Raw genomic sequence first — 24,394 nt, 5'->3', positions numbered from 1 at the left:
ATGACAGTTAAAAGGTACTCATTTAAAAATGAAAAAAAAAAAAGAAAGAAAGAAAATAAAAGGAAAAAAAAAATTGAAAAAGTAGCACTTGGAAGTAGATTTCTACTCTCCAAAATGGTCTCTTGACAATATTGCAAAGAAAGCCAATATTCAATGATAAAATTAAAAGTTATAAAAGTATATTTTAGATCAGTGCCACCTTAAAATTTTTATAGGGCATGTAAACCTGTAGTTACAACTTTAAAAAAAAAACAGACATAATGTCACATTTATATCTCTACTCTCCTGAAGGAACTATTTGCTGCCCTACCTCTATCCTATGTACTCTCCAAATATTTTAGAAAATACATGATACAAAAATATTTTAGATCCAGTGAAGAAAATAAAAATAGAGTGAAACTCAGGATGACTGGTATCTTTGAAGTGTCATCCTAACCACATCAATGTCCATGTCTCCTCTACAGTCAGTTATGAAGATCACCATGTGTAGCTGGTACAGCACATAACTCTACTACCCACTCAAAATGCCCTTCTACCTGAGAGACAGGTAACCTTCTGTCTCAGCCTGCAAAACATCTCCACAGTGTATGTGACAGGTGTCACAACAGTGGGTAGAGAGAGCTTAGGTTATCACCCATCACCATTTTATAATTTTCAGAAACCTGATAATTTTAAGTTATTCTTAAATTGTTGTAAGCAGACCTAAATCAGCACTGCCACAAGCATACTGCATTGAACTCTAGTTCCACAGTAAGTTAATAGGTGTTTTAGGTTAAAAAAAAAATTCATGATAAAAAATATTTGGAAACTCCAAGTTAAACAAAGCTGAAATAATTTCTTTACCACAGAACCACTCGTGTTTTTATACGGTAATGAAGAAATCTTTACCAGAGGAAACAGAAGCTACAATATTTTCTACATGCATAGATGGCCAATACACATTTGACCATGGGACACTTCCTGTAGTGGACTGAAGGTCAGTCACCCTCCTCCCAAATTTGTACGTAGAAGCTCTAACCCCCAAAGCGATGTATATGAAGATGAGGCCTCGGGAGGTCATCAGGGTCAGATGAGATCAGGCGGATGGGGCCCTCATGATGGGATGGGTGTTTCACAAGCAGAGACACCAGACGGCTTGTTCCCTGCAGGCGATGGCCCAGCTGCAGGCCAGGAAGAGTCCTCCCCAGAACCCGACCGCGCGGACCCTGGCCTGACTCCCAGCCTCAGGAACTTCTGCCGTTCAGGCCACCCGGTCTGTGTTGTTTTGTTACGGGAGCCAAAACTAAGATACTTTTATTGTTTTTCAGGGAGTAGTTTTGGTTTTTTTTTAAGCTCTTTATTGGAATATAATTGCTTTACACTCTCGTATCAGCCTTTGAGGTACACCAAAGTGAATCAGCTGTATTTATACATATATCCCCATATCCCCTCCCTCTCATGACTCCCTCCCACCCTCCTTGTCCTGGCCCTCTAAGGCATCTCCCATCATTGAGTTTATCTCCCTGTTATGCAGCAACTTACCACTAGCTATCTATTTTACAGTTGGTAGTATATATATGTCTACGCTACTCTCTCACTTCATCCCAGCTTCCCATTCGCTCCCCGCCCCCCCAACCCCGTGTCCTCCAGTCCATTCTCTGCATCTGCATCCTTATTCTTGCCCTGTCACTGGGTTCATCAGTACCATTTCTTTTTTTTTTTTTTTAGATTACGTATATATGAGTTAGCATACAGTATTTGTTTTTCTCTTTCTGGCTTCCTTCACTCTGTATGACAGACTCTAGGTCTATCCACCTCATTACATATAGCTCCATTTCATTCCTTTTTATGGCTGAGTAATTTTCCATTGTATATATGTGCCACATCTTCTTCATCCATTCATCTGTTGATGGGCATTTAGGTTGCTTCCACGTCCTGGCTATTGTAAATAGTGCTGCAGTGAACACTGTGGTACATGTTTCTTTTTGGATTATGGTTTTCTCAGGGTATATGCCCAGGAGTGGGATTACTGGATCATATGGTAGTTCCATTTTTAGTTTTTTAAGGAACCTCCAAACTGTTTTCCATCCACAGTGGCTGTACCAGCTTACTTTCCCACCAACAGTGCAGGAGAGTTCTCAGGGAGTGTTTTATGAGAGTAGTATTCAACCAAACAAACTGACACATGTTGATTTAAACAAAGATTTTTCTTTCACTAATGCTGATAAAGGAATAAATCAGATACCTGACTGATATTTCTTTGATACTGAATAAGTTTGGGCAAAAAAGCAAATAAGTTCAGCATATTTCAAACATATAACAAAACTCTTATTCTTGATTATGAAGTTTTATTTCATTTTGGATGTAACCAGACAGCGTGGTGTATAAAAGTACTTAACATTATTTCCACATAACTCAGTGTCTAGCAGTCCATGGGAACCTAACTGACAGAGATAAAGCTAAGCGGAAAAGATGTCATTTTGGTCACAGTTCTATCAGCTATAAATCCTTTATATTTCTGTTTCTTCATCTGATAAACAGGATAACACTTATGCTTCCTGCTGCTTACAAAAGGTGGTCATAAATATTAGTAACAGAGGCAAAACAATTGTAAAAAATATAAATGCAAAATAAAATTTAAATATAATGACAGTAATTCAAAAATTACACAATTAAGAATATTATTTGTTACTCCATTCTATACATGGGACAAAAAAATGCTAGTTTTAAAAAAGAGTAAGGCTCTAGTGATACTCAATGAAATTATTATAGGCGTAATTTTTTTCCTCTGACGTGAAATTACAGTTTTAATCTTTCAAAACCACACATATTTACACGTCTACATTTTAAAGACTAAGATGGTAAGCTCAGTTTCTATTTTTAAAGAAAACAACTCATCAGGCAGAAGAGTGATTATACTTACACAGATCGCACTGACTTGCTTTCCCGTTTCAAGGTAAGGAAGTGAAACTTTGCGATTGTAAACACCTGCTGTTTCCAAAGGCTCCTGGTGCTCACCAGAGAAGCCTTGGTTTCAGAGAGAATAAGCAGGCTCTGCTCCATTTCATCAAGAGATTTCGAATCCAATTCTTCCTCTGGTGGCTGCTGAGTAAACACACTATAATCTATTTGCCAAAACAAAATGACAGAGAATGGAATGATGGTATATTCCTTAAAAAGATGAAAATTTCTCTGTAGCAGGTATATTTCAAAGCAGCACACACCTGGCAAAGACCCTGGGCAGAAGGAACTGTCACCTATGTTGGCAACATATCAAACCCGAACACACGCACAGCTTATGACCAGGACACTCTCTCTCAACAGAACTACATGCAGAAGGGCTCACCAAAACACACGTACAAGAATGTCTTTGGCTAGTACCCTTACCAACAGCCACACACTGGAAAGAACCCAAATGTCTTTCAACAGGTGAAAGAGTAAATAAGTCATGAAATATTCCTGTAATATAATAGTTTAAAACAATGAAAATGAACAAACTATTGTATAACTATAGTAGCTTGATCATACAAACATTAAGTAAAATAAACCAGAATAAATATAAGTAAAAGAGACATGCTACATGATTGATTCCATTAGACCAAAACCAGACAAAACTACTTGATTGGACTAGAAATCAAGATATGTTATTTTTACAAAATTCATTCAATTTAAAAGAGATGAAAAATAATTTTAAAAAGACAAAAACAAGCTTTGGTATAAAGAAGGACTTAGGCTAAATTTAAAAAATAAGTAAACATTAAAAATTTCACGAGTGGAGCAGAATAGTGTATAAAATAATATTTAAGTACAACCTAGCTGTGTTGGCATCTTACCAACTCAACAGTCTGAACGGATGACTCAGTAGATGGACAAGTTCAATCCCTGTCTTCCCCTGACACAGCAACTAATCAAACTGCAAGCGGGTCCTAAAATACTGCATTTCACAACATGGTATGCAGTGAGCTCCAACTGGCCTTCTACAGACTTTCATATATTCTAACCTTTAAAAAATAAAACAATTAAAATCAGCCAGACTGAAAGCAAGCCGATGTTAGAGGTAAATTTATTTTGCATAATGCCCTTAAAGGGGCTACAGAGAAAAGCCAGTAGTGCTTAAAACAGAGCACAGCCTTCTCATCCTCATTTCCACTACCCAGACGTATCTAGAAACTACCTCGTATGCCTCAAAGTATTGAGCACCACATACAGGCATCTTCTCCACCCAGTTCTCTCCACCATCCTCAGTGACAGCATTTTCACCGAGGACACAATCTACATCCTGACCTCTGACTCGCTTTATTTCTCTATTCCCATGTCTTTACTCAATTTCATCAACCTGACAAATGCCCAAATTTAAGATCTTATCTCTCCAACGATGAAAGATCCACAAATTTTGTGTGAACTTTCCTTCTCTAACTACAACCTGATACCATGTCCTCATCATAAACTTGACTTTTTATTCTCCACGTTTGACAGAAAACAGCCCCATTTCCTTCACTCTCTGGACGCACCACCACACCCGTCTTGCTACTTTCAATCCTGAGGAAAGTTTCCTCCACTCACACTCTCTCCCTAAACAGAACAGATCTTGACCACACCAGTGAGATTACTCGTGTCAAGGTCACAACTGGCTTCCACACTTCCAAGGTCCCCCCGTCTTCCATGTGTTTGTCCTCTTATGCTTCACAGCAATCAGCAGAGAACTGACCACCCCCTCTCTCCTCGAGCATCACTGTCTTGGCTCCCACATCTCCTTCCGTGAAGAAAGAGAAAGCACTAATGGTACCTTCCCAGTCAGCCCTTCCTGGCCCTTCACTGCTCACCCTCAGGGCCCCCCCCTCTACTCTTACCTATGCTCTCTCCCGAAGCGATCTCATCCAGTCCCACAGGGCCATCTATACAGGAGCAGCTCAAGAATCTCTTTCTTCAGCCCCAACACCCTCACTTAGCTCCAAGTGGGTTAAACAGACCACAGGCATCTTCACTGGGATGTCTAGTAAACATCTCAAACAATATAACCACACTCCATGCCTAGCGTCCCTTCCCCAAACTCGCTGCTCCCCCATTCTCAGGAAATGGCAATTCCATTTCCACTTCTCAAGCCAAAAGCTTAGAAACCATTCTTGACTCCGCCCTTTCCCCAACCCCTAACACTAACCATCAGCAAGTCACCACCAGAGCCTCTAGTACAACCCAAATCCGCTCATGTTCCCCTAATTTCACAACCATCCTAGTTCCAACTAAGGTAAACTGCCATAGCTTCCTAACTGGTCTTCCTGCTTCCAAACTTTCTTTACAATCCGCTCACCATTCAACAATTGGAATGCATTTTTCGAAAATGCAAATCAGATCACGCTACCCCTTTGCTTTAAAACTCTTTGGCAGCTTCACATAACACTAAGAAAACAAACAAAATGCTTTTCCAGACGTTCAAAGACTAGACATGATAGGGCCCCTTGCCCCCCGCTCTGAGCTCACTGCACGCTACCCTTTCCTTGGCTCTCCGCAGTGGCCTTTTCCTGCCATCAAAACATCCACCTCATCTCTCGATCAACACCTCTGCAGCAGCAATTCCCTTTATCTGGAAGGCCCTGCATAAAATCTTATTTTTCTTGCCTCCAGGTCTCACTTTAAATATCATCTCAAACAAGTCCTCCCTGAGACAGTCTCAGTTATCTGCCTCCCAAGACCACCCCACTATTTCCTTCATAACTCCTATCACTATCCGTAAATACCTGAATTACTTACTACCTGTTTATTTCTAGCCTTTCTTTCCCAAAACACAAAGCTCACATGCTTATACAGGTACGTGTCTTCATCACCATCTGTCTGGTTCGCTGCCTAAAATGTTTTGTTTTTACCTGCTTGGTCAATTTCCGCTTCAACTTCTAGCTTTAAGAATACATCTTCCAAAGTCGTCATGGAAACACCATAAGAAATAACACCCAAATTTGAATGAGTGTCTAAAGCAGCAAATAAACCTAAAGGGAAAGAACACTGTAGTTATGTATACTACCATGAATTATTCTAAAATGTCCTTTTAAAATAGGATATTACTGAATTCACTCGCTAGCACAGGGGTTCTCAGACTTTCTGGCCTCAGGACCCCTTCAACATTCTTAGAAATTGCTAAGGACCCCAAGGAATGTTTGTTTAGGGAGATATATCTATTAGACATGTATCATAATATAAACTAAGAAATATTTTACATACAGAATGATGGGCAGAGTACATTAAGTTGACATATGTATTTCAATTCAGTTAATCAATGATTCCTTTTTCTCAAAAGGAAACCACAGAAAATCACACAGAAAATTTCCATCTAATTATAGGAATGCTATGGGAATTCTACACAACATTTCTTCCACAGTAATAAATATCTTTTTGTTTATTAAGAGACCCTCAACAGATAAAGGAGACTCAGTCTGGGTTCGTCATCAAAAAGCAGAAAACTAACGCCACAAATGAAATCATTCCAGGGTTCACCATGTGATGATGAAATTCATTATGAAATCATGAAACTGGAAAAGAGCTTGAGGACTTACACAAACAACTGTGTGTGTGTGTGTGTGTGTGTGTGTATATACGTGTGTGTGTGTGTACATGTGTGTATGTGTGTGTATACACATTTGTGTGTGCATACGTATATATGTGTGTATGTGTATATTTGTATTCTTGTTCCCAGAACAAAAAAAGGGGACAATTTCTTTCTTTCTTGGCAACAACACAAACGATTATTTATATAAGTTAACACACTAGTTGGATGCTGTTTATAAAAAAAACAAACGGCCTATAGTATTTCTGATTTTCAAAAGCAAAATAAAGCAGAAACGGAATATTAACTCTGGGACCTGGGAGTGTGTAAATACTACACAGAAAAATAAACCAAGGAAAGGAAGAAAACTCATTCCCAATGCAAGATGCTGGTTAGACAATGAGGAAACAGACAGGAGGGAATACCTGAAAATTTGTCCATGTCCTTGAAAGGCAAGCTGTACACAAGCTGCTGGTCATTCTGCTGTAGCAAAGCAGCCGCAGGTATGTGCTGTTTAACCAGAGAAGAAAGAGACTCCGAGGCGCAGTATCTGTCTATGTACATGCTAGAGAAAACCAAAAGCTGTAATTGTTTATGATTCCTTAGTCATCAGCCCAAAGTACATTCTGAGTGCTTTAAGTTCAAGCCAGAGTCATAAAAAACGGCCAAAGCACATCCTGGCAAACCCTAAATACAGCAGCAACAGGTCAAGAACAGAGCAAGGAACAAGTCAGTAAAGAACGAACGGTACCTCAGGCGGTAGCCGATTCCCCATTTACTCTTGAGGAAAATTGAAGAGCCGACACACTTTAGCATCCCCTGTGATATGACCGCTTTCCTATCTGCAAAGAGAGATTTGCGCTTAACAGCGAGTAACAGCCGTCACCGCCGGCGCGCACATGCCCTGGACTACCCTGAGACACCCGTGTGTGAGCTCATTACACATCACGACAGTCGTATGAGGAAGGTGTAGACAATCACCACCTGCTTTTTCGATGAGACCTGGAGGCAACAGCGTACAGTCTGCCGCAATGCACGCGACTGTGACATGACCAGCCAGGAGCTACACCCGGCAGTCTCCTCTACGGTCTGCTTTCCTACCACTGCTCCAAATACCTCAGACTCTTCCTACAAGGTCACTAACAGAAGCTCCTTCACAATCTCCTCAATAACCAAATGTAAAAATGACAAACACAGAATGTTAGTTTTTTTTAAACAAAGATACTCCTGAAAAAGTGAATGACATGTCCGATTCATTAGATTCTATTGTGAACAGAAAGAGGCTGCTCGGGAATTGCACACGCAGGGACCCTGTCACAGTCACTAACTCCTGTGCTGGCTTAACCCTCACGTTCCTTTGTGGGAGTGTGTTTAGCACTGGCCGGAGGCCATGACTCTCAGGAAGCCCTCCCCAAGGCTGGCTCCTGAGCAGTGTCTGGAGACCGGCTCTGAGGAAGGTTCTCACCTCTCCCAGAACGGGCAAGGGTGGCCCTGCACCTGAGCTGCACAGACGACGCAGGTCACAGCTGACACCTGTTCCTGCTGAGCAGCTGGCAGTTGGTCCACACCAGGCAGAGGGCACCATGTGACCAGCCCCAAGAACAGCCCCGGGCGCCGAGAACAACTCGCTGCTGGAGAAACGGGGAGTGTCCTGGTGGCTCTGTGGGGACAGGACTCCAGGCAGCCCGCCTGGCTGCCCCAGACTTTGTCCCACGAGCCTGTACCCTTTGCTGACTGCCCTGTGCCCTTTCCCTTTCTCTGTAATAACTCACACCCGGGAGTGTGGCCTTGCTGAGTCCTGTGAGTGCTCGTGGCAGATTACTGGACCTGGGGTGGTCACGGGGACCCCCCAACACAAAAACATGTAATTTCAAAAACTTTAATATCTTTTTTGTGAAGAACGCACAGCTTCATTTATTTCTCAGAATTTAGCATTTCTCTGTCTAATCTCCCTTTGGCCCCATGACCTCGTCCTTTAAAATAAAGCAAAAATCTCACCGGCAAGAATGTCGGCTTCATCCATGAAATGAGTACTAAACACTGTCACCCGATTGGCTTTTCTGTATTTCAGAAGATTCCAAACAACATGACGAGAACAAGGGTCCATTCCAGCTGTCGGTTCGTCCAGCAGCAACACCTGCGGGAAAGGGGTGGCAGACGCCGGGAGTCCTCAGGAGAACTAAAATACGTAAAATTTACCAGGACCCTGCAAAGCTTCCCCATTTAAAGTTACTACATCCAATCAGAAATGTATTAGATCTGAGATCTCCACTCATATGTGTTAGCATCAATTTAAAAAATTACCAGTTGGGCATATGAATACTCTATGTAATACATAAGACATAAGTATAATGACAATCAGATAAATAAACTAAAAACAAAACAGTAAGTACACCACCTTTACCTGAACAGTTAAATTCTGTACATGTAACAATCGCTCATTAGAGAATTATGTTCTTTAAGGAAAAGCAGTTTGTCTTAAGACTTTTTTTCATCTCAAAAACACAGTGCTGGGGATTGGGAGGAAGATAAGCTAACATAAAGCCAGAACCCAGAGTCCTCCCCAGGCTTCAGCAGCGGGGGATGTGGAGGGACGTGGAGGCCAGGGGCTCCTGGCTGCAGGCGCACACCAGCCGCTTTCTAACACCGGGCAAAGCTCTCGTCAGCTGGTTCCCTGTTTCCACAGGACAGAGAACAGCACAGAACAGACACAAACAGAACCAAACCCACAGAACAGTGAAAAACTGAACTATTCCTTAGATTTTGTTCTTATTTTTAAATTTTTATTATAGCCATTACAAACGTGTAGAAAACTAAAGAGAATAATACAACAATACTTTCACAGCCACCGCTGAAATTTAACAAATGTTATCTTACTTCAGATCAGATCTTTCTGCAGAGAAATAAAACACTGAGGATATAGCAAAAGTCCGTCCTATCCATTCCCCTTCTGAGACACGACCACTGCCTTAAAGACAGTATATCCTTCTGACTTCAGTTTTAAAACCTTATTACTATAATTATATCCATAATAACATATAGTATTTTCTGTATGTTTAAAATTCATACAAGGTGTGTATGTATATATTTCTACAACCTGCTTTTTTATTCAAAATAATTTAAAATTATCTCATCAATGACACTAATATCTGCTTACCTTTGGATTCCCAAGAACAGCAATTCCTAAAGACAGTTTTCTTTTTTGACCACCACTTAGCTTCTTAGCCTGATTATCTTTGATAGCCTGCATGTCTAAATCCAGTAAGACCTTCTGCACCTATAAAAGTGTTAATAAATTACGTGCTTAAAATCACATCATTTACATGACTATCAATACTAGTTTTTAAGTGTTCCAATTTTAATATCAACTTTTAAAATGTTCTTTTAGTCCAGAATTTAATTTTGACATATATCCATGTATAATTTTGAAATAACAGATAAAAAGATTCCTGACAGGAAGCTCTGTTTTATTTGAGGGACCCCCGGGTGGTGGGAGGGGATCGACGCAAAGGCTCCGTGTGTGTCTGTGTGGCAGGGGAAGGGGGTGGAGGTGAAAAGAAAAGAAAGAAGCATCTGCACTGAGAGACTAGAATCCTCCAGATGAAACCAGGACTTTTTTCTACATGCTAAAACTACTGTTCCAAGTTCTAATTCTTTATAATAACTTTCTGTTTACTGACTCAGAACAGGTTTTATATTTAGATTTTCAAGCATATTTTTTATTACACAAGTTATGGCAAAAGGTTACTAATTTACAGCAAATAAAAGCGAAGATTTCTATATAAATAACATACTTCTTGTATTACATTATTGGCTGGTATTCCTTTGATTGAAGCCAAAATGGATAAGTTTTCTTCTACTGTCAAAACATCAAAATGCATATCTAACTGTGGACAAATGCCAATCATTTTTCTTGCTTCAAACATCTCATCTATTTCTGAGACTCTGTGTCCATATATAGATGCAAACCCTAAAAGCAGAATATATACATTTATATTAAATATGTTAAGTATCAAAAATAGATATGCTTTGGTATATACTAATCGTTTAGTTATTGGTATGCAACAGACATAAAGTAAGAGTTAACATAAATCTGGAGAATGCGGCACACCCTTGTCTCCATACTACTGGTGATCTGCTTCCATGTATATTCCCGTCTCACTTTCCGGGCGCAACATAGAGTGGAAGGAGCAAAGAAGCAGAAGTTCAACACGAAGCAAAGCTACCTGCTGGCGCATTCATCACACTGCTACTCCAGCAACGCTTCTCCCTCACGCCCAGGCTGTATGCGACAGTGAAGGGAAAACAGGACTTAAAACTTCCCCCTAACCAGCTGTGTGGCCCTGGGGAAGTCACTTAATCCAAATTCCAGCTTTCTTCTCCTGTAAACTGAATACTAATATATCCCCCTTTACTTAAGCACTAGTAAACCAACGTGCTATCTGCACGGAGAACTGTGACACAGATAATAAATCCTCATGTGAATGGAAGGTATTATAATTACCATCAAACAGTGACACAGAGATAGGCAACAAAATCAAACTAATTTTAAAAGGTAAACTACATCTAAAAATATGCAGATTCAGTACATGGAAACCCAGCTCTTTCTTAAGCTAAAACATTTATGGTACTGGCACTCTCTTTGGTTACCGTGGAAAACTGGAGCCGCTGCACTCAGTTCGCACCTACAGGGCAATCACGTGTAACAATTCTACGTCTGAGGTTCTGCTCTTACAATTCTGTTTTAGGAGCCTGTACTGACATTTGTCATTCCTTCCTTTTGAACTGCTGTTACATACTTAGATATCTTTACGTTCTCAACCAAAATGTCTATAGGCCTCATTTAATTTCCAATGAATTACTGACTTATCCTTCCTTGAAAATGAACAATAACCACAAACACAAGCAAAATATCTGATAAAACAGGTACAAAATTAAATCCTTTTTACTTAAACATGACGGAATCGTTTTTATTTTCTGTTGAAGAACAAATGTGTGTAAACAAAGAAAGAAAAATATCTTTACAGATCCAGAAGTTGATCCCAAGTCATTGACAAAAATCAATCAGTACATATTTCAAGGGTAAACAATGACCATGGTACCTTAGTTAATAACCCAAATAAAACAAAGGGAGGCATTTTTTCCTTTAAGTCAGAAAACTCACCATCTGACGGTGGGCACAGGCCACAAAGAATATTCATCAATGTACTCTTTCCCGTCCCACTGTGGCCGAGAAGTGCAGTAATGTGACCCTCGTATATGTCGAAGGATAAACCTAGTTCAGGGAAAAAGGAGAAGACTCAAATGCGATTTTTCTTTCTGCTGAGCCATGTAGGATAATTCACAACACTAGAGCAACCTTGAAAGAAGTCAACAGATTTAAAGACAGATTTTAAATACCAGCATATTAAATAACATAATATTTAATACCATAACACAACATAAAATGTTATTTGTCGTGTCAATGGTATGAACAGTAAGAAAAGTAATGCAAAGTAAGCTTTTTCTTTTTCTGTTACACTATCAAATTTGGAGGGGGCACAAAATACGGGGGGTGGGGATTTCTGTGTACCCCCTTAGGAGAACCGCCAAGTGAATTAGAATAAAGGCACAGGACTTCCCTGGTAGTGCAGTGGTTAAGAATCCGCCTGCCAATGCAGGGGACTTGGGTTCCATGCTTGGTCCAGGAAGATCCCACATGCCTCAGAGCAACTAAGCCCGTGTGCCATAAACACTGAGCCTGCGCTCTAGAGCCCGCTAGCCACAACTACTGAGCACTCGATCTACGACTCCTGAAGCCCACGTGCCTCAAGCCCGTGCTCTGCAGCAAGAGAAGCTACTGCGGTGAGAAGCCCACACCCCACTGAAGAGTAGTCCCTGCTCTCTGCAACTAGAGAAAGTCTGCACACAGTAACAAAGACCCAACACAGCAAAAATAAATAAAAATGTTTTTAAAAATTGACAAAACAAAGGAACAAACAAAAATCTGTTCCCAAAGGTACTTAGAGGCATGTTAAATATACTGGCAAAAAACTAGAAATTACAAAGAGCTTGGGAAAGGCTAAGTAAATGCTTCAAAAGTTCAATTTAAATAAAAGTGAAGGAGAATGAAGAAATATCACTGGATGGATGTGTCAGTGTTTGAAAGGAGACAGCAGACAGGGGTCTGAAAACCCTCGAATAACTGTAGCCCCCGATCTGATGAAGGTGACCTCGGACTGTTAGCATCCCAAGAGCCGCAGGCCAGAAGCAGCTGAAACTCCTGCCGGAGTGTCCGGCCCACCGGCCCACCCTACAGATTTCACTCTTGTCAAGCCCCACAGTCACAGGGACCAGTTCCTTAAAAATAACCTCCCCCTTCCCGCCTGCCCCTCACCTCCGCTCTCTCACTCCGTGTATATGCGTGTGTACATATATCCTATCGTGTACATGTGTGTACATATATCCTACTGTGTATGTGTGTGTATATATCCAATCGTGTAGGTGTGTGTACATATATCCAATTGTGTACATGTGTGTGCATACATCCAATCATGTACGCGCATGTGCATATAGCCAATCGTGTATGTGTGTGTGCATATACCCTATCGTGTACATGTGTGTGCACACACCCTATCGTGTACATGTGCATATACCCTATCGTGTACGCACGTGTGCATATACCCTATCGAGTACAGGTGTGTGTACATGTATCCTACCGTGTGCACATGTATTCTATTGATTCCAATAAATTCGCCACAAGTGTCAGGACAGCTCCCCACAACAAAGAACTACCAGGCCCCAAATGTCAAGAGTCCCCAGGCTGAGAAACCCTGTGTTAGGACAACAAGAAAAAAAAAGGAACTAGCATGTATACACACGCATAATAATAAAATGAAAAAGGACTTGTTCAAAGAGTTGACTACTTTTCATCTTAATAGATATTAGTTTTTTATTTTACTACTTTGATGTTGTTAACTTTTGCTATGAACATTAATCACATAACTAAATGAAAGCATCCCTAAAGGAAAGAGAGAGAATTGTGGTAAAGGAGTTTAAATTTCCCACAAACTACACACACTGTTTTTCTATTTGTACTTTAATACTCTGGACTGAACACTAGGAAAGCTACTTACTTCTCAAAGCCTCCACATTTTCACCTTTCTTTCTGTATGTCTTCTGAATACCACTGATTCTGAAAAACACCATTTTCTACTTTAGGTATTTAAAGCAATCTATACATGTGTGTTTCTATGTATAATATTTTTAATCAGGGCTGTCACATTTAACAGGAATAATAATAAAGTACCTTCCTACTAAAACAATAAACCAAAGAAATCTGATGATAATAAAAGTACTTCAAAGAAATTACAAGAGGAAAGTACAGTATGCCTCTCCATTTTAGGTGTTATTCATTCACTTTTCATAAGCCAACTTCTAAAAAGAAACTGAAATATTTGACTCAACCAATTTATAGATTTCTTATTTCATATTTGATTCTTTTCTGTTTGTGATTAATCAATACTTGTTATATCCGTTAAAGGAGATTAAAAAACAAATGCTATTTCACATCAGCACACATTTCAAACTGTCTATAAAAGTGAAGTAATTCTCTCATTTCACTTTAAATGTTTTACATAATTTTTAAAAGAATTAATGGTCTTGTTCACCAGTTTAAATTTTACTCTTGAGAAGGCAGACCACTAGCCCACTGACTGAATCTTAAACGTCTAAGCCTCCCTTGCTTTTATGCATTTTTCTTAAATTTAAAAAGCACAAATGATACTTTAGTTTTCTTTCACTTTTATTTCTTCTCTCATTATTTTTTTAATTTGGTTTTGACTGAACTAGCAAGGAATCGTAATGAACTTCTTTCGTTCTCAGAAACTAAGTTGATGTGACAAGTTAATTATGTGACAATTTCTAAGGGTCTATGAAATTAACAGAGCACTTTTTTGTTTTGTTTTTTGGTTTTTTTTTTGGTTAGGCTGCACTGCACAGCTTGCGGGATCCTGAACCCACGCCCTTGGCAGTGAAAGTGCAGAGTCCTAACCACTGGACAACCAGGAAATTCCCAACAGAGCACAATGTAGTGTGTTGTGCATCTCAGACAATGTAGGCTGAATAAAAACAGAAAGTTAATATTTATTCTGTTTTAATTTACATAATGAAATTACATAAAAATCAATTTTATAAATACTAGGTTTTACTACTTTAAAAATTTCTATTCAAACACAAAATTTCAAACCTAACAGCAGCCTTATTCTAAATGGTTACAAAGAACATAAAATCTTAAAAGAGAATTAGCCTTTAATACTGTCTTGTAATAATTATGAAACGTGTATCAAATCTCCTAAGATACCATACTTACATACATATTTAAAAGACAGGATTGAAATGTGGCATGTCCCATGAGCAGTGCTTAGACCTAAATTGCCAAAGATTAAATCATACCTTATGGCTTCTTTTCCTATAAATTCTGAAGAAACAGGCTCAACAATTTCACTAAAACTAATATTCCCATTAACATTGCCCTCTGATAACTCCTTATAATTTCTTTTGCTCTTTGACCAATATGATGGCTTCAGAAAATAAAAAGATGATCTCCGTAAGCCGAATTCTCCTGAAAAATATATATTAAAAGAAACCTGAGTTATCCTAACAAATTATTTCTCAAAACTAATTTTTAAATCATAAAGGCAGCCTGTGAAACCTAAGACAACCTAGATCTAAAGTTTAGACATAAAGTACTAAATCAGTAACGTGTGAAAAATGAAAGTCTTACTGACAAATAACTCTTGTCCATTAACAGTTTCAGAGTTGCTGAGAGTCTAGGGAACGTAAAGAAAAAGCACATCTTCTGCCCTAGAGAAACTCACATCTTTGTGAGAACATATGCGTGCCCAACGGCTAAAACACACATATAGCATGAGGCGTGCCACGCACAGGGCTAACGAGAGTTCAGAAGAGGAAAAGTTTACATCTGGATATCCTGCAGGCTTGCATGAGTACCATCTGAGTCTTTGGAAACAGACAGTATTCAGAAAAGTCGGCACTGCTCACAGAGAAGGCTTGTTAGAATTAGGAGAGGAACACAGCTACAGGACCCACAGAGGGACTTGGGCCTGACTACCCACACGGCACGTCCCTGTTTCCTCATTTTCTCTCCAAGGAACTGACACTCCCCATCCTTTCTAACATCCGCTCCTCCTCAAAGGGATCTGGTCCCAGCTACAGAGACATCCCGATGGACCTAGGAGCCCCGGCAGGCTCTGGTGACCGCTGCTGCTCCAGCCACAAGAGGTGCCAGCAGACAGGAGCAAAGGGTCTGCTGGGGGGAGGCTCGCTCTCCCTCCCCCTTCCCCTCTCCCTCCCCCACTGGGCGGGAATGAAGGACAGCAAACCGCCAGACTCTGAGACAGAGGTGGCAAGAGCACCGAGCAAGTGGGTCCCTGATGACACTGCTGAGCCGGGCACCCGACCTGGAGCCCGTCCTACCCGTGGGCTTCCTTCCAAGTACAATGCGTGGTCTCCTTCTTGTTTAAGACAATTAAAGAGGTTCTCTGTGATGTGTAGCTAAAAATACTCTAACAGATGCACTGGAGACGTGTTTAAATAGATAAGAGGACCGTGTGGATGGATGTAAAATACAATACGGAGGGCACAGTGGTGAGAAGACACTAAGCACATAAAAGCATTGTGGAGGACATTCACGTGCAAGGAGCTTCTATCCAGTTCCCCAGGATGTGCCCAGCAGGGTGTCTGACTGGGTGACTGGCTTGACTGGAGGGAATGGTGAGGTTCTTAGACAGGCTTGGGGTAGGTAGGTAGACGGAGGCTGCTGCAGCGGTCTAGACGAGTGCAGCCCACTTGCCTTCCTGCAACCACGTCCTCATCTGTGCTGCGCAGTGTGGTCACTGCCAGTTGGACGTGGCTACCAGGCACCTGGCATATGGCCTGTGCTACTCAGGAAGGAAGTGTCAGTTTATTTAACTCTAAGTAATTTAAATTTTAAAACCCACACTGTCTCTCCATATAAGACTGCAGGTCTGGAACACAAATTTAATGAGGAACTCAAGGGGAAAAAAGGGGTGTCGGTTATTTAATAATATTTCGAATCTGCACAAGTTTGCTACAGGTGCAGGATAAGAGATGCGGGAAGGCGAGGAGTTGCAAGATTACTCTGTGGCTTTGGACCCCAGAGGCTAAAATAGCCAAAAAGATGGACACGGGGAAGGACTGAGTTGAGCAGTTCAATCAGGGACTTAAGGCTTTCAAAACAAACTGACCTCTTTTCACCCAATCTCCTTACATTCACTAGCAGTTAAGGCATAAGGTACAAAATATACTTATTTAAAATGAAAATAAAAGCTGTAACAGTGAATACAACTGAGGGTACTCAGAAAAAAAGAATTAATTAAGTTAACCTTATGTGGGCAAAAACCCTAAAAATCTTTACTGTAAAATCCAGTAACTGCCTGCATACCTGGAATGACCTGGTCAAGATAGACAGCCAGGAGGACATAGAAGGTGCTGTTGAGTGCCAGCATGACGACGGTGATGATCAGAGGGTACGGCCCTTCAGTCAAGTTGGAAAATAAAGCACCTTCATTAAAGTCTTCTAAATGCATGACCTGAAAAACAAAACACCAACTTCATTATATAAAAACGATAAAATATGCAAAAGCTAACACTATTTAGAGTTTCTCATAATATCCAGAGTCAGTAAACTGGGCCTTTTAATGGATTAAACAGTCTATCAAATTAGTAACACGAATTTATAAAGAAAACAATAAAACTTGACCAGCATATGAGTTTATCACAACAATCCGTTTCAGTCATGTTTTTTATGCTGTGCTTCCAAAAGTATACATCTGCTCTTGGGGCAGGTAAATCACTCTAACGCTATGATTATGAAAGGAAATAAACACTAATGCAAACAAAAGGGTTACGGTCCACAGAGAAGTCGAACAAATTAAATATGAGGATGAACTTATGGTCAGCATCTTTCCACACTGAAAAGGGAGAAGGCATTATAATTAACACCACTACTAAATTATTCACGGTGGATACATGTGAGCGCGCAGGAGGAAAACAGTGCAGGTCGCGGCCTCACTTAGGTCCCAGACCTCCCATGAAGTAAATAAAATGTAATTCTGCTGCTCTGGATGTCAGTCTCCTCATCTGTGAAGTGAAGGTGACTTAAATGACACTGAAAGTCCTGCCCACTCAACAAAAACCTATGAATCTATAATTCTACCTTCCTAAGGAGACTCAGTGGACTTTCAAAACATAGAATAACAGCTCTTAGGTCTCAAATAATTAAAATTTGTTTAACTCAATATTCATAAACAATCTAGTTTAAGTCTCACAAATCAGAAGTCTATCTAGCCAACATGAATAATCTCTTATATTAAGTAATTACATTGTTTCTTTACACATTAACCAAATTTGTGTTCTAATGTATAAAGCAGTTTCTTATAAGAGTTTTCCCCTCAGAACCTGAGTGCCCTGTAAAGACTAATAATCAAAATTCTAAATCTAAATACTATTTAGGTAAAGATAATCTCATGAAGCCTGGACCTGTAAAATCCACAAGGCACTACTTTCACTACTACAGTCATGAAAACTGTGTTCTGCTCCACACACAATTTTCTCCCAAGCACACACCTGAAATAAATTTACAGTAGGGAGCAACAAAACCAGGCCACAGAGCAGCCTAGAGCGCCTGACGCGTACACCAATGACTGCCAACAAACTGAGTCACTGCAGTGAAAGAGATTACTGAGACATACTAAAATACAAAGTGGAGGTCATATAAATAGAAAACTTTAAAAATGGAGAAAATATACATGAAACCAATATAAAATGTACTCCAACATTCAAATATCATTCCTTTCTCATAATGAAATTTTAAAAATTTTTTTGCAAACTGAAAGCAGTATTCATGGTAGTATAATATGCTGCATGGAAGTGGAGAGAAAAGAAAATATTTAGTGAAAGCAAGACACATATATTACCTACCTGTGCAATACCGATCAAAAAAGTACACTGACAGAAGGGACTTAAGAGCCACACTAAAGATTTGGGGAAACCGTCCATGAGGACAATCAAAAGGCCAACAAATCCAAATGCCACAGTGACTAAAAATTCAACGATTCCCACATGTTTTGATTTTTTAAAAAGAGGTGTCAGCATTAAAGCAAAAAATACCTGTAAGATATAAATATTAAGGTTAATGCATTGTTCATATAACTGGTATGAAAACAAAATTAAATTTTGCTTGTGAAAGACCAAGTTATTTTCATTAGAAAATACATTCATTAAAATAGAATTAATTTCTAAAGGCCACGGTAAGATATTTAATTTTCATACAAGCAGTGCTATACATTAAAAAGTTAAACTGACAAATATTAAAAACTGCATTTTATCTATGTAATAGGCAAACATGATTACCTCAACCCTATAGAAACCATAAACCACCACGTGTAGATACGTACAAATATGAACAAAACAATATATCAACAAGCTTTTAAAAACAGAGCCCATCTTTTAAAATCAATGTGTTCATAAGAAACAGAGCCAGTTAAAAACCAGGCAATTATACAGAGAAGTATACGAGTTATCTGTAAATTATCAGGTGGAAGAGCAGGGGCGATAGTCAAGATATTTAACAACTGATACAGCATGGGCACATCAGCCAATCAGAATGGAAGCTGGGACCACTTAAAACAAAAAGCTTGTCATGAGCATCCAACATTCAACCAAAATACCCAATGAGCGTCAACACTGTCAAAGAGCTACATTTACAAAGACATGTTGTTACACATCACCCAGTAACAAATTAACCTGCAACAGTCCGGATCTCATAAAAACAAAGGGATAAAAAGTTCAGTACCACACAATCTTAGTGGTGTATAAGCACAACTATACGAAGATAGTAAAAGACAGACTCAGAGGAACTGTATGTGGAATACATCATACGAAAACAAGTTAAATTTAAACTTGAGAATATTCTGTAACTTTCCTAAAACTAGGGAGGCCCAGTGATACAATGCATTTCTCAGTAGCCTAGGAACAATCCCGTTTTCCATGGGAGGTCGACCGTAAGTAAACCAAAAGTAACAGTGCACTATACTAACCACATGTTTGACAGCTCCTTATCCCCATTTCAAGTGAAAGTACTTACAGATGACAAGCCGTACAGGAAAAAGAGTAGAAATATCACAAAGCAGCTGCTTTGAGGGAACAACGAAGACGCAGTCGCAATGACTGCCATGAGAATCGACATGAGAAAAATCAAGCTTGTGTACAGAAGAACCCAGGACAGCCTGAAGGGGGAACACAGACATGTTATGGCTAAAGACACGCGCTTTAACAGTTAAAAAAAAAAAACGTTTTAAACAAAACGTCAGCTTTATTTTAGCCATTTTGTTCTGAAAATTAAGCCAATTTCTTTGTATGCTCATCTACTGAAAATTAAAGCTCTCATATGTAATTAAAAGTACACTATTGGTTAAGTTGTAGGTAAAAGCATCATCTGATACAGAGATAAAATGGTGGTTATCTTTCCAAAAGTCAGATAAAACTGTACAGATTTATAGCAATTCATGATTAACCAATTTAAAACTCCTAAAAGATGGTTTTATGCACAATGCACAGTACTTCTGATTTTCTTAAAATACCAAACAGTTTAATGACTGACAGTTTTATTTATGGTACATGCAACAAGCTCTGATGGCTGCTGGTACTTCAGACAGTAGAGGCTACCTTGCTAATCAACAGCATAATCACTGCAGGAACACACTGTGAGTTCAAGAAGCTCCACAATGGATTCACTACAGGACTCAAAGCTTGTCCTTGAATCAGAGCCCAAAGAAATCGTCACAGTGTTTAGTTTTTTTATTTTTATTTTTCAAGTTAGCAGATAATTTAATGTATGCTATCATAAAATCACCAAAATAGGGCTAAAAAATATCTAAACTATCAAAATTAAGACCATCATTTTACAGAGGCAAAACTGAGACAGTGAGAAACTGATTTGCCTGCATTCCTCCAGCTAGTATTTCCTCACAAAATACTTTAAGAACCAATGCATCTCAAAAACCAATCACTAGTAAAATGACGGGAGATAAAAAAATAAGCAAAGATACTACTGTCATACAGAATGACCCCATTATGTAAAACAAAGCGTTTTAACTGTTGCATTGAGCTAAACGGATAAAATGATCTATAATAATTCACATGCAATAGTATTAACTTTTCCCCCCAAATGAGGTCAAAACAATGTTGTTATTACACAGTGGGAAAACTAAGGAAAATACACTTAAAATTATTTATAAAAATGCAGGCCTCTATACAATTATTATATAAAAAGGCTAATGTGCTCATTTGTGAATTTTTTTCATTTATTTTTCTAGAAATTATTTGCATACTGTCACCTTAAAAAATTCACAAAAATAACTTTTTTCAGAGGAAAAAAGGTCCATATACCACATACACAAACTTCAGTCCTGCGGATTACATTGTAAGAACACGTATATGCTATGATATTTGAGGAAGACTGTAACAGGCAATTAATTTCTACCTTTCCAAAATCTCCTCTTTTCCATACACTGAAATACAAGAGCATGCTTCATCAATTCAAACAAAACATGGAATAAAATTTAAATATATAACATCAATATAAGCTTTCCAAATCCCACCTCCGTTGTGTTAAAACAAGCCAACCAACTGCTGAAGTTTTCTGACTGGTCTCAAACTTGAAAACAAATGCAGTAGCTGTGAGAAAACAGGATCACCACCTCATCAAGTCAGGTGAATAACAAAATTACAATTCAGAAGATTTGTATACTTATATGATTATTAATAACACTGAATAAGAAAGTTTTAATAACATACCAAAAGGCAGTGTCATGAAGTCCCATTATCTTTAAAAACTCTTTTAACTTTTTCTCTTTTTCTGCTACAATATGAATTGCCAAAAAGTATCCAAAAGGTGAAAATGCTATAACTAGGTATATTAAAATTACTCCTCGGGGGAAGGTATCTATTTCTACAACAGCAGTTTCTCCCATAATAACAGCTTTAGTTGACTCCAGCTCCTTCCAAAAAGAAACATTGGTCTTCAACTATAATTAGAAAATGTAAATACATTCAATTAATTTAGTTCTGACAGCAGCCCCTAAAATAATGACCATTACACCCCCAAATTTAGTCAATAACCTAGTGCAAACACAGTCCTCAAGAGCAACACACCAGACATACAGTGACTGACCCCAACATCACGACACCGTACAGAAAATCGCTTTTACTCATTCCGGAAGCATGTCATAAAGTTTAAAGTCTGAAGTTGGGAAGTATATAAATTTTTATTAAATAATTTGTCAAAGAAATAAAATTGCACAATTATCACCTTTAACGGACAGATATATGAATCTTAATAAAAACATGCATTTATAAAGCTGAGGAATTAAGGAACAATTACTAGTACTGTGAAAGAATGGACTCTCATTTTAAAATACTTTCGGAGAGTCGGTCCTTCTATTGTTTTAAGATCTATACATGCAGCACGCACACAGACAGAATAATAAAACTATTTATGCCACATGACACTCTTCTCCTTAACATTCCAATGAACGGCTAAAGGAGGTCTGCTCTACCTGTTCATCCAGTGTGGTCCGGGTTGTGGACGGCTAAGGTCTTTGGCCAGAACACAGGTAAGTACTTTAACATCACCATGTGATATGCCCTATATTTCACTGCTGTTACCAAATGTTATGTCTACAATACATTTATACCATGTTGTGAGAGTTTAGGAGACAATTCTATATATATCATCTCATGTGGTTCTAACAAAACCCTGTCAAGTAAAGCATTACTTTTGCAGCCATTTTACTACATGGCAGTCTAACAACTAACAGAGACAGGTCTCCTGTTGAAGATCTCTGCTCGTTTCTGCTAAAATGTGAAACACTGGATCAGGTCTAAGCATGTCTTTGGAATGTAAATGCAACATTTATCACAATGTCAGCGGCAGTACAGTATTAAAATACAGAACTGGGAGCCCAAAAGCGATAGTCTGAATCAGCTTTGCCACTAATTAACTGAGTTTTGGAAAGTCACTTAATCTTCCTGTGCTTCAGGTGCACATATAAAATGCAGACAACAAAGCCCCAATCCCACAGGGCTGTTAAAGATTAAATAGGCTGATATGAGTACATAACTTAGAAATAATGTTTGGCAAACAAGTGGTAAATGTTCGTTAAACAAAAAATAAAATCTACCACTACGATTGAGATAAAGATACTCTCCTTCTTTAAACTAAGTTATTCTCATTCAAGGGGAAAGTCTGCAATTACAGATCTCTCATAAATATTATCTACGCTCAACAAAGATACGATAACACAGGTGTACAGAATGCTGAATCACACGTTTAGAAACCAGCAAATAAAAGTGGGTTCAGAAACAGTTAAGTCAGAAAATATGACTTCTTCCTCCTCCTTTTTCATAAAGGAGTTGTATTAAGTATTTTGTACATTTGACAGCAGTCAAGTGAAACCCAATGTAAAGACCTAGGGCATGACTGGTAACATACAGTTTGACTCTATTTTCCTTCCTTTTTCACACTTACCTGTATAATGGCAGCATCTATCGAGGCCTGTAAAACTGTGAACCCTGAGGACCAGTACTGAACAGCCTCACATGATTTTGAACAGCCAGCTATGGAGAAAAAAATGTGAGACATAAGGTTCTGCACAACATACAAGTGCTTTCTTTAAAGGTAGCACACAGAGGGTTACCAAAGTGATATAACTAATCAGTCTCTACAGGACCAAGAAAACAAGCAACGGCCCTCCAAAGGCAAACAAAATCTATCACGCTCCTTATTGTTTATTTGAAATTTCTGAAATTAAAGTTACATGTAAACGAACGGAAAGAAAGAAATTAATGATAAACACGGTTATTTAAAATAAGTCAGTTTCTGTTTTAAGGCAAGCCATTCTACAATGACTTAACAGCTTCAGAGACCTTCCAGATGCAAGGACAAGTCCAGGTGAAGAGCACAGAAAAAAAAGAAAAATTCTATAAGGGCTTTTCGGAATCGAGTCACAAATACAGTACTTAACATAGTGACTTTAACATTGTTCAATAAATGTTTGTGGTCGATAATTATCTTTTCAGAGGTTTAGGCACTGAAGGCTGTTTTCCATGTTTCAAATATAAAACTAACACCGTACTAGCAAGGTCGAAGACCTTGAGATTTGAAAGGTATGTGTCACACCATATATGAAAACAATCACATGGAGTAAAGAACAGCTTAGAAAGTCACATAATTCAACATAAAATTTTGTTTTGTTACTGTAAACAATATAGATAAATGTATTAAAATTAAAGTGCATATTACATAAAATATACTTCATATTATATATATAGATGGAGACAGATAGATATACACACACATTTTTATGCTACACTCGACAGTCCTCTTATCTGAGTAACTATGACTGAAAATGCCAATGCTAGACCCCATCAAATTTTGCATCTGAACTAAGAGCAGCAAAAACATGCATTGAATTGATTTTCACTGATGATTTAGGGCTATTTACCTCTTGAATCCATATATATAGAAGATACTGGAATCTTATCAGGAAAAAACCGGAGTTCATAGGACATGAAGTCTTTGAAAACCACACCTACAAAGTTGCTGGACTTGGAAAGACTCGATGCTAGCAATTCCTTTTCACTTGCATATTCTTCGGTAATTATGACTATAAAATATTACAACAATGTAGTTAACTCACAAATTTGAATACTTTATTATAATACAATATACCAAATCTAACATTGTGTTTGATGAATGTAATATTTTATAAGCACTTGCTTGATGTTCTAACCTCT

General features: G+C 38.7%; 1 protein-coding gene across 6 annotated transcripts in view; it reads right to left on the bottom strand.

Moving 5' to 3' along the window:
- ABCA5 (ATP binding cassette subfamily A member 5) overlaps positions 1-24,394 on the bottom strand; it is a 72,599-nt gene that overhangs the window by 31,523 nt on the left and 16,682 nt on the right. For all 6 annotated transcript variants that reach the window (XM_057716944.1, XM_057716942.1, XM_057716943.1 and 3 more), the window contains 16 exons: positions 24,103-24,264; positions 23,127-23,215; positions 21,395-21,624; positions 19,683-19,824; positions 18,518-18,706; positions 16,980-17,127; positions 14,948-15,116; positions 13,630-13,688; positions 11,679-11,789; positions 10,309-10,484; positions 9,672-9,791; positions 8,513-8,651; positions 7,266-7,356; positions 6,940-7,079; positions 5,841-5,960; positions 2,903-3,104 (listed from right to left, as the gene is read on the bottom strand). In XM_057716944.1, coding sequence (XP_057572927.1) covers positions 2,903-3,104; positions 5,841-5,960; positions 6,940-7,079; positions 7,266-7,356; positions 8,513-8,651; positions 9,672-9,791; positions 10,309-10,484; positions 11,679-11,789; positions 13,630-13,688; positions 14,948-15,116; positions 16,980-17,127; positions 18,518-18,706; positions 19,683-19,824; positions 21,395-21,624; positions 23,127-23,215; positions 24,103-24,264 — 2,287 coding nt within the window. The remainder of the gene's footprint in view (positions 1-2,902; positions 3,105-5,840; positions 5,961-6,939; positions 7,080-7,265; positions 7,357-8,512; positions 8,652-9,671; positions 9,792-10,308; positions 10,485-11,678; positions 11,790-13,629; positions 13,689-14,947; positions 15,117-16,979; positions 17,128-18,517; positions 18,707-19,682; positions 19,825-21,394; positions 21,625-23,126; positions 23,216-24,102; positions 24,265-24,394) is intronic.

This window comes from Hippopotamus amphibius, chromosome 17 (assembly GCF_030028045.1).
Source record: "Hippopotamus amphibius kiboko isolate mHipAmp2 chromosome 17, mHipAmp2.hap2, whole genome shotgun sequence".
Classification (NCBI taxonomy): Eukaryota; Metazoa; Chordata; class Mammalia; order Artiodactyla; family Hippopotamidae; genus Hippopotamus; species Hippopotamus amphibius.
This window is presented reverse-complemented; position numbering and strand designations above follow the sequence as displayed.